At 37.3% G+C, this 11,633-nt stretch overlaps 1 protein-coding gene across 3 annotated transcripts; it reads right to left on the minus strand.

Annotated features, from left to right (window-relative positions):
• Nucleotides 1-1,201: 1,201 nt before the first annotated feature.
• Nucleotides 1,202-6,222, minus strand: LOC131036387 (uncharacterized). Of its 3 annotated transcripts, none has more exons than XM_057968264.2 (7): nucleotides 5,139-6,222; nucleotides 4,260-4,328; nucleotides 3,884-4,051; nucleotides 3,489-3,659; nucleotides 2,758-2,967; nucleotides 2,445-2,533; nucleotides 1,202-2,257 (listed from the first exon to the last, which is right to left on the minus strand). In XM_057968264.2, the coding sequence occupies exons 1-7, from the start codon at nucleotides 5,311-5,313 to the stop codon at nucleotides 1,574-1,576; spliced, it is 1,566 nt and encodes a 521-aa protein (XP_057824247.2). In that variant the 5' UTR covers nucleotides 5,314-6,222; the 3' UTR covers nucleotides 1,202-1,573. The 3 variants fall into 3 exon arrangements, with proteins under 3 accessions (XP_057824247.2, XP_057824248.2, XP_057824249.2); XM_057968265.2 differs by having other exon boundaries at nucleotides 5,223-6,220; XM_057968266.2 differs by having other exon boundaries at nucleotides 5,177-5,311.
• Between the last annotated feature and the right edge of the window lie 5,411 nt (nucleotides 6,223-11,633).

The raw sequence follows: 11,633 nt of genomic DNA on the forward strand, positions 1-11,633 counted from the left end.
TCCATTAATTATATGTAAATAATAGACAACTGTTTCCGGATTCGATTGTGTGTGATTTTTTGCATCAACATTTCAGATCACAATCCATGATAAATAGTTAAATAGTTAGAAAGCATGAAAAAATAGTTAATGGTACCTTCAAATGACCTGTGAAGAGTAAATATTTGAGAGCTACAGCCTACATCTAACTTTGACAAAGAAAGAAACAGTGACAATAGTGCAATTTGTCCTTGTTTGTTACAAGACAATACCAAAATCCCTGTGAAATCTTGATGACAGCTACAGCCTACACCTAACTCGACAAATGAAGAATCAGTGAAATAAGTGCAATTTGTGCTTGTTCGTTGCAAGCCTCATTAAAGTGGAATAACATCCACTAATAACAAAATGTGTAAGTGGGCAGTTCCATTATGAACGATTTCATAAAACACGGTACTGTTTATGCTTTTCCAAATTAGGTAGCAAGCTAAGTGGGGGTAATTGTAGGGGAATTCCATGGTAGCTTGAACAGGAGCTAAGAAGACTCTTCAGTCAATACCAATAGAATGTCACGTGAAATTTGGTATAAAAGTTAATGCAAGCCCAGCTCGGTCTCTCTCACATGGATGAAGGGTAAAGTGTGGGACACCTATTGTAATGTCAGGTCACTTTTTTTATATTCAACAAAACTAAATTACAAAGTTAAAAAAAATTAGCAGTCCAAGAGAGAACTGCAAAGAAAGGAGAAACTAAGGGCAAAGAAACATCAGTTTTTACAGAACAGCTCATGACAAACAAGGAATTGAGCTACAAAATCCACATAAAATATCCAAGAAAACACCAGCCCCAGTCCAGTAGAAGTATGATGACCCAAACTGTCATTGACCAACAAGCTGATCCAAGTGAATACTTCTAAAATACTTTCTTTAACTTGATCATGACATATTCTCGGAAATAAAGATATGGTACCTCATAATCAAGTAAACATACCCCAATGGACTGTGCAGGGAGCCAAGTGGACTATGCTTTCCAGTTCAATATGTAGCAGCAAACTCAAGAATGACTACAAAAATGTCCATCATTAAACTACAATCTATCATGAAATGTACCTAAAATTGATATGTAAGTGAATACTTTTAAATGCATGATATAAAAACAAGTCCTATAGCGCAAAATTCAACAAACGGGTCTCAACAAGGCTTAAGAAGTAGAAGTCTCGGTGTGAACTGCATAGAGTTCGATGCCAATTTGGTTCATCAATTTCCTGAGGTAACAAAATCTATCATATTCCTCCACAAACCTTTTACGTATTTACATAGATCCAGCCCCAAAATCCCCCACTCAAAAACCCAAATCCAATCCTTCTAATATATGTAACATTAACATACATAGATTGAAGCTGGAAATTGAGGGCTATAGGACAATCAAAAAAATACCCTGGCTTTAAAAGTAATCAATGCAGCCATTCTGGCTTCTAATTTTACTTGAAAGATTCTTCGCTTGTATAAATAGTCGGCTGCACTGCATTTTTAAAGATAGCAGGAGTTTGCAGAATGAAGGACCCTATCCTTGGAAAACAATCTATGCAATATGGTCAGTAATTATAATATTGTCCCATTCCTGTATTGGTACGTTGCCTAATGTTATGATGATCATACATTGGATCACCATAGTCGACAGGTTTGATCTCCACCGGTTCATTTATTTCTCCAGTTTCTTGAACAGCTCCAAAGACAACTTCATTGCTGGAATCATAATTCCTTTCAAAATAGGTTTCAGGAGCAGATGAATGATGTCTCAATGGTTTCAGATGGCCTTGACTATCTTCATCCTCATAGTGCTCATGACGATTGTTGAAAGAACCATTGAAGGTGAACCTATTCATGTATTCTCTTGTGGGTCGGCCATCGCCACTGCGTGACTCTGCTGAAAGAGGAGGTGACATGGGAGTATCAACTTCAGGCTCTCTAAAAGTCACTGATCTCTTCCGCCTTGGTGTTAGTTGCGGCTCAATATCATCATCTTCCGGAATAAGACTATCCCGAAGTGGCCATAGATTTCCCTTTTTATGAGGAGATTTTCTTCTAAATCCACCTGTGACATAGGAAAACAGACCTCCAATGATTTCTCCTATGGACTTGAAAACATCTATGAAGAACTTTCCAAATGAGACCCAGCCAGCATCTACATTTCCTTGATCTTCATCAACCCACATTGAGGATCTATTCCCTGCTTTCGAACCAGGCAACTTCTTTGAGTTGGATTTGTCTTTTTGTTCCTGCTTGAAGGTTCAAAAATATGTAAGATTTTCATGAATTTAGTTATTCTAATTAAGTCTTTATTGCCTCTTCCCCATCAAACAACTATACTGCGCAATCAAACGAATGTCATCTATAATAACCAGATTCAAGGTGTTCCCAACTTCCAATGAATACAAATAGTCCTTAATATTAAAATGTAATTACCTGTCGAGAAAACACAGAAGTTACAACTCCTTGTTGAATTAAGGCTAGGACGTAACCCACTAAGGCTGCACCCCCCATAAACAGAATTCCTGCATATTACAAATGATCACAAGAATCATAAACCGATAGCTTTAGAAAGGACAGATGAATAGTTCAAGTTCTAAAAATATGTATCTCTAATTTTTTCTAAGACAATGTACACAGATTAGACTTATCTAAAAGCTCCATATCCTTTGATTTTAGTTCATTAGAAAAAGGTGCAAGAGATAATAAAGGATAAGATTAAGTACTTCATTTGAGCTAGAATGCAGACCTGAAGAAAAATTGCTGCCATACTGGTATGCACAATCATCATAGTTAAGTTGAATTTCACGGATAGCCTGATTCCCCCTATCAACAACCAGTAGGGAACATGTACTGCCAACATATACAACATCGAAGTCATTTGAGAACTTGGCGTCTTCACTGGGACCATCGATGTGTCCTGACTTAGTAGATCTTCCTCCAGCAATGGTGGTGACACCTGCAGCAATCCTCATATCTTCAATACATATTAAAGAACCTAAGGTCCTAAACTAATGATGCTCATGTTTGAACACACTGAAAAACCCCAGCTAGGGTTTTGAGGAGATTAATCCTTCTGTATTCTTATGTGCTTCCTTGGGGCTAAATGTTTCTAGCCCCAAATATCTGTGTTTCTACTTTGAACTTCCAATTCCTTTGTGGAGTCTTAGTAACCTCTAATTTCTTAGTCTGAGTTTGTATCTACAAATTAGGGAGCCTCTGATCCTTTTATTGTGCTTGGTAATTCAGACCTTAACTTCTTATCTTTTTATTATGCTTGATCCTGCGGGTTTAGCAATGTCAATATCTTACGCTTAAACCTCTGGATTCTAAGTGAACATTTTGAAATGAGGCAACCATTGGAGGGCAACTCTGTCGTGAGCTCGCTTATACAGGCGACTGCTTCCAGGTATCAGGCAGCATAATGAATAAGACGAAACCAAAAAGATTTCAAATTTCAAATTGAAGGTTTGTGAGTACCTGCTTCGCCAATCTTTCTGATAGCCATATTCATCGTGTCTGCAACATACACATTTCCTTTGTCATCTACAGTGAACCCTTTTGGATGATTGAGTCGAGCCAGCTTAGGTTTTCCATCAACATGTCCTGCATAGCCATCTGCGGAGCCTGCCAGTAATTTTGCTCTACTGTCTGTTCAAGAAGAACGAAGAAAACTCAGTATTGCCCAAATCTGAGGAGATGCACATTGTTCATGTTAGTAGTTAATGTGAAAATGGGGACTGAAAAAATTCAACAATACAGACAATCACGTGGAGTAGCAGTAGTATAATGTCACTCTAAGAAATATCTCAAAGTTGAAATACTGATTTTTAAGTCAAAACAGATTAACCTCAAGTTTAAGTAAACACACATACAGCGAGATAATGGTGGGGTGACACGAAGAATATTGCTGTTCTCAGAATCCAGTATAAGTAAATCGCCATCTGGAGAAACCTGTATGGAATAGGGATCAATTCCGTGCTTGCTCCCGTCAAAGACCGTTTCCACTGAGTACCCACTCTCAAACTGTAGCACGGGCCTACCTGAATAACATGCCACTTCATTTGTAAGCACAGAACTAAGTGTACGGCAAACGAATGCATTGACACTAAGTAATACCACATAACAGTTTTGCCTAATGTAAATCATGTCTTTGAACTGAAACAAGCTGAATAACTGAGAAAGGAACTTAAAGGATGAGCAGTTTAGCATATATGGAATATTGTAGAACTTATTAGTTAAAAAAATCACCAGATTTGGTTTTGCTTGGAAAGGCCCATATCCACTTGAGTAGAGCAGCGAAAGCATCTGAAACAAAGCCTGCAAAACCATCCATTTCAGAGAAAGGTCTCAGATCCGAGTCAGATAAGTATCAAGTACCAGCATTGTAGTTGAAAGGAGTAGAAAAAGCAAAATTTCCATATCCATAGGCATTTGTGTTGCAACACATATTGCCTAAGTTCAATCTTCAGTAGCATTTGGTTACAACTTCATAATAATACCCATTTCCAGGGCTATTTTAGTGAGCAAGGTTTTAACCATTGAAGAAGTGTGTCCTCTGACTATGTAAGAAATGGGAACATCCGAATAGCAAAGAACATCAGATGCCACAGTGAAACAAGAAACTAATTTTTGAAGTGAATGGGTGTCTGTTAACGAACAAAATCAGATTTTCCATCGAAATGATCAGCAATTACAGAAGACAGCTACAGTTCACAAAATCCAAAAATATAAGAATTTCAGTCTAATGAGAAATGAGGCAGGTTTTACAATCTTTTCACTAAAATGGACAGGAACCCACTTGATAGCAATGGAAGGTCCAAAGACTGTTAACAACCGAAACTCTAATATAAAGACTGGGGGATCTAAGCCGAAATGCATTATATTAGAGGGTGTTCAGCTTAGCGCTATCATACCAAAACATGATTTGTACTCTAGGGGCCGTCGAATTCCACATGAAACAAGCAATATATTGGGTGCCAGAATGTACAGTGGCAAGCTATTTCCCATTACTAGAGTAACGAAAAGATGGGTAGCTGATATCTTAGAAGGCTTTTAAGTTCTAGTATTTTCATAAGAACGAAAGACGACCGAATAGCAGAATCTAACTAAAAGAACTGAAGATTCCACCTTTAAGTTCCTTTGGATTCAAGATAATATCAGCATACTTGGCATAAGATTTTGCAGAAGAGGATGAAGAGGAAATGAGCCTGCCTGGAGGAGCAGCAGAGGCTGTGCGAACCATGCCTTCCCACGGGCTTAGAACTAACAGAACCAACATCAACATCACTGCTCCTCTCTCCATTTCTTCAGTATGTATTTTTACCCACAAGTCCAAAAAATCCAAAAGGGACAACTATTGTCCTGAAGAACCAGCAACCAAGTCCAAAACTACAGGATTTTGATTTGTCGTCTCAAACTGAGAACAGAACCGACATATATTGTTAATCTCCCACACATCTATTCTATCTGTATCTTCTCTGAGCTGGACACGAAGACTTTAGCTCAAGTTTCAAAAACCCAATTTGAAACTAAACTGATCCTGGAGTTTTTAGTGCTGCTTGATGAATCATTGCTGCTGACTACTCCACTCCTCCCAACATTTTAGCCGCAGGGAATAAACTCCAAACTACAAATCCTGCTGATTCTTCCACTTATATTCCAAGTACAACAAACAGATCCAAAGTTACACAATCTCCAAATGCTGTTCTCTCCCTATATTCCCCACACATCTTAAAATAAGACATTCACAAATCCTGTATTGGCCCTTATAAACCAGCACTCAAAACTTCCATCAGGTACTTCTTTAACTAACCTTCCATCATCCTGCATTGCTTCATAAATCTGACTACTCACCATCCAATGTCTATAAAAAAAAAGTAAGATAACAGAGTAGGTTTATGGTCTTTGTTTTATTCAATGATTTGTTTTTTACAAGTGGGCATTCATCACCTTGGAGTTGTAAGCAGAGACCATGTTCAAGAAGCAAAAGAGGACAAGTTTACTGACAAAATACAGAGATGGCCAAAGGAGAATGGGGTGGACGACCAGAGGCCTACTAGTATAGACACCTAGGTGTGAAGTCCATAAAAACAAAAAATGAACTAATACATGTATGTACAAAGCAGAATGGGGTGGACGACCAGAGGCCTACTAGTATAGACACTCAGGTCTGAAGTCCGTAAAAACAAAAAGTGACCTAATATATGTATGTACACAAACTCAATCCTACACTGTATAGTGTATAATGCATATTGTCCAATGGCTATAAGTGGGATACGAGTCCACTTTACCGTTCTCCAACACACTTTAAGAGGATTCCGTTTCTTTCCCTTGTCTTAAGTTCAGAGTCTAGCTTTAGGATGATGGTGACCCACAATTACCACTAGTAAATTTGTTAATCTCAATACATGTAAGTATAAAGTCAATCATCTGATTAGCATTAAGATAACAATGGACTGAGAAAGAAAAGGGTACCCTCCATTTTGTGGGTGGAGACAGTGGGGCCATTAGTTGATGGTCTTGGGCTGGTTCAGTTCCCTAAGAATCTATTGCTTTTGACAATACAACTTGCCCTAATAATTTTGTTTCGTCCTTTTTTAAAGCTGTTTAAGATTTATGTCTCATCTAGGCTGCAACTCAATAATGTGAACTATAAAATTAGCGGACAAGCAGCTTCTCCACCCTTAAATTTCTCCTCACTTTCAGTGTGAAATCATATGAACTTTTAATTCAGTAGAGTTTTGGGTACAGGAACGATGTTCATCATGTCCTAAAAATGGTATGTCGACTCTGCTGTGCAGAGAATCTTATCTGTTTCCATTCTGATACTTTGCAGCTGTTTTCAGGTTTCTCCATGTTTTTATCCCTTGTAATATGGTATTTAAGGGATGGTAATAACTCGGCTCATTCCAGAACAAAACCTCCATATGGGCAAGAGAGTCATCCATAAACTCTGCAGTGAATGGCAGGTAAGAGTAAGCTTAATATGGATACTGTTCTTCTGATTATGGAATAATTTGAATGGTAGCTTTTTTTTATGGTGGTTTTTATTAGTTTGGGTTTTAATTATAAAGTAGAGTTGTCATAGGGAAGAGGACCTTAATTATGTGTTTTTAAAATTTTATCTAGAAATTTTAATAGTTTGTTTTGTGAATTTTACTATTACATGAATGTATTGCTGTAGGATTAAGGTGTCATTAACCTTGAAAAGAGATAGAGGTTTCACTAACAATAGTGATTTTTTTATTGTAGAGTTTTATTAGAGAGAGAATTTTTTTTTATATTAATGATAGTTCACCAAAATATATCATATATGCTTTCACAGTCTAACTATTGGAATAATATATCACCCACCACAACTATCTAAAAGAGTGTTGCATGATCACTAGACAACCAAAAATTACGACAGACTATAAGTATCTACGAGAGTACATCATCAAAATCACATGCAATCAAAAGTTCAAGACAAAACAATAGGAGAGTGTGGGTCATCAATCTCATGGCCCAATAATATTGTTGCTAACATCTGCTTGGTCACAGTCATAAGCACCCAGGGGGGATTCAATGTTTGGATCTAGTATGACATCCCATCTAGGAATATCCTTCTCTTGATCATCTCATTAAGAGCTTCAATGTCCTTTTTAATGTCTTTATCTTTTAGCACTCGATTCAATAGATCAAGCTCTTCCTAATCCAACATATCCTTGTATTTACTAAAGAAGTGGGCAAATTTGATATCGGCCCTATATTAGCAGCACTCCCTCTTGTACCAGTATCATAAATCTACTCTTTGGAATTTCCAAAACTACTAAAACCTGCATCATAATCGTAGTAAAGGTGAGTTTACCATTAAACTTAGTAAGGCTCCTCTTTTGGTCTTGAAACATCTCTTATTTCCTCATTTTCCACAAAAAATAGAGAATCTCACAAAATAAAACAAACCAAAATTGGTTCAAACTGTCACCAAAAAATTCAACATAACTGGCTAAAACTTCAATATAAGATAGGCCAGGTCGAGCATTCCACACAATAGGCGAGCTAAGAAACAAAGACCACATGACCAAGGCAAACTTACATTCAAAGAAAAGATGTTCCATAAACTCGTGCACAAGACAAATGGGACAGACCAACAAGGCAACACCAACAGAGTTTAAGACCTCACCAAGAACAATTTTCTTTAACAAAATGAGCAACCTCAAACACGTTTTTTTTGGTTCAGTAGGACTATGCCATAGAAGAGAAAGGGTTTTATGCCACTTGGGGCCTGACCAATCAAGATTCCAACTCCTATTGATCTATTTAATATCATTACTGCAATCCCTCATCATCACATAGAGAGATTTTACAAAAATATCCAGCATTTTTGTTCCATCTTGCCATTCCAATTGATCCAAAAAATCATCCACAATAAGAGTTCTACTGGAGAAAGCTACTCCAATAGCCTTCAGAATCAAAGTGTAGGTCTCTTTGTGAGTAGAGGGAATCCCAAATTTATTGCACAATTCTATCCGAGACCCAAGCCTATTCCCAATCAACAAATCACTAATGGAAATGATACCCAAAGAATGCCACATTTTTGTTGAATGGCTCTGAGTCAAGGCCAAGGGCTTATTATTAAGTTGTAAGCCCCACCATATGGATCTGTCCAAAACTAAGTATGAAGGGAGACCCCCAACAACCCCTCTTGAGCACAAGAAACCCCTGATATGAGTCCAGGATTTCCACAAGGAGGAAAAAATAACAGGTTTTGATTGCAAAGTCCCCCATCAAAATATCACAAATATTCAGATCCCTCCATGTTTTTCCACATTTGGGTTTTGAGAGTCTAATATTATTTCTTATCAATACTTTCCAAGGTTCACCCCCTCACAAAGCATTAAAAATCCATTTTGAGGCTAGAGGAATCCCATGAAATTTTAAATCTTGAAGACCAAGGCCCCCAAATTTCTTCAGGGTACAACACCACTCCCAGGAGACAGTGCCTCTTTTTTTCTCCTTTACCATCTGACCACATGAAGTCTCTCAAGATTTTGTCTAACTTATTCACCTGATAATTAGAAAATAGCCAAGTAGAGGAGTAGTAAATGGCATGTGAGGGTAGCACCTTCTAAACAACTTGGATTTTGCCTGCAATAGAGAAGAGGTGAGTATGCCATTCCTTATGTTTCTTTTCTATTTTGGCATAGATCTAGTCCCACATATCTTTTGTGGAAGGGGAAATAGCAAATGGAATCCCCCAAGTATCTAACAATTTTGGAAGGACTAGACTATATCCACCCCTTGTCATAAAGCCACCCAGGAGGGGTAACGTTCCAACCAATCACTACAAATTTACGAGGGGCAATTTTTGAGCCTGAAGTAGAGCAAAAGAACTGAAGCCTCTCTAAGATATTGTCAAAATTTACCACTAAGATCTCAACAAAAAGAGCTGTATCATTTGCAAATTGGTCATTAATAAGGATATCATTATTGGGGATCTTGATTCCTCTCACTGGCAGACCCAATTCAAAGCTTCTAAGGATATAATATAGAGAATCTGTTGCAATCACAAAAAGGGTTTGGGCAATAGGGCACACTTGCCTAATAGAGATTTGTAACTCAATAGGGTCAGAGATTATCCCATTGACATCTATCACTGTGGAAGAGTCCTTGAAGAGAATTTATATGCATTTACAAAAGAATGGAGGGAAACCAAAAGCTTCTAACATTCCCAACACAAAAGGCCATTCAATTATGTCATATGCTTTATCGAAGTCTAGCAATATCATTGCCACATTTTGTCCATCCTTCTTAGCCCAATTCATGGCCTCCCAACTGGTAATTAGGCTTTCAAGAATGTATATCTTCCTTTAATGAAACTGGTTTGTGTGACAAAAATAATCTTACCCAATATTCCAGATAATCTTCTAGCAAGACTTTTAGCAATTATCTTATAGCATAGATTAAGGAGTGTAATTGGTCTCCAATTTTTAACTAGAGTCGTATCCCCTCTTTAGGAAACAATTTAATAATGCCCATATTAATGTCATTCCCCAAAGATCCTTGGATGTACGCAGCCTGATAAAGTTCTAGCAATTCCAAACTAATCTAATATAGATTCTTCTTATAAAATTCTGCAGGTAATCTATCAAGCTTGGGCAACTTATCATTTTCCATAGACAAAATAGTGCCATCAATCTCCTTAATAGTGGTCTCTTTTTCAAGATCCTTAGCATCCTCCTTTGATAGTTTTTTGGGAATCAAATGCAGACACTTCATAAGTATATCATCATTCTCCTTGTTGTGTTCTAACTTAAAAAGTCCCTTATAAAAATCACTAAATGCCCTTATAATCGCCTTAGGATCTTTAGACAAGGTCCCATTAACCTGCAATTTTTCAATCAACTCCCTCTTCTGTTTTCTCTTTATAAGGTTGAAGAACTAATTGGTACCCTTATCACCTTCCTTTAGGCATGCCATTCCAGCTCTTACTTTTTGCCCCTGGAATTTGTAATTCTACACCTTTCGAAGCAACATTTATTCTTAAACAAGTTCCCTTTCCAAATCTTGATTTTGACCCTCCATCTACAACTTTTGCTCAGTTATGTTTAGCTTATTTTGGAGAGCATCTTCTGATTTGTTTCTATCAAGGGACTTCTTTTCTCCCACCAATTGAAACATTTGCCACCACACCTAAGTTAAAGAGTTCTACTTTTTAATAGGATTCTTACATTATAGAATTTGGAAAGGCAAGTAGCCATTCATATGGCACCAGAATTATCATCATCCTGCAATAGGGAGGTGTTCATTTTAAAGGTATTTTTTCTCTTTGCCCTCCTACAATCAAACCGAACAACTTCAAATTCAATGCAAGCTGAAATAGGGGAATGATCAGACATAGCAACCAGTGCAACATTAATTAGGCTTTTACCAGTGGCATGTTGATATGAAAATGCAAGAGGGTCAGCATGTATTTTGTCAAGCCTACAGTAAATTTTGAGTCTGTTGAATTGGTTATAACACCAAGTATACCATATCCCAAACAAAGCTTCCATATTATTCTCTAATGGGTCAACCAAATTGAGTTTCCTTTTGACTTTAGACTAGAAAAATTGTTCATTACCTTTCCAACCTATTTTCATTCCTCCCAATTTATCTTCTCTATTCTCGACCATATTTAAGTCCCCAGTTAAGATCCAATGGGTCTTAGGGAGGGATGAAGCCAACCAATCCCACAAGCTTACTCTCTCCCTATAATCATTTGGGGCATAGATAGTACAAATGCCAAATTGTTTCTCCATATGTTGTATGGTAACCCAACATGTTTTGTAAAAAGGGGAGAATCCATTAGAAACATCTTGTCCACCCACTTGAGGCCAACCAATAAATGCAACTCCACCCTTACCCTTCTCATGCTCAGTTAAAGCAAGAGGTTTGATTCCAGATAAATTTTGTAGTGTCGGAAGCTTGAAATCCAACAGCTTTAATTTCTTGTAAACATATAAAATATTTATTTTTTAGCTTCCTGCACCAGTTTCTGACAACATATTTTCTATCACTCATTTATAAGCCTCTCATATTTTAGCTCACTATATTTATCATCATTTTTTATGGTTTGGATTGTGTGGGCTTCTGGTTCCTATA

This window comes from Cryptomeria japonica, chromosome 5 (assembly GCF_030272615.1).
Source record: "Cryptomeria japonica chromosome 5, Sugi_1.0, whole genome shotgun sequence".
In the NCBI taxonomy this organism is placed as follows: Eukaryota; Viridiplantae; Streptophyta; class Pinopsida; order Cupressales; family Cupressaceae; genus Cryptomeria; species Cryptomeria japonica.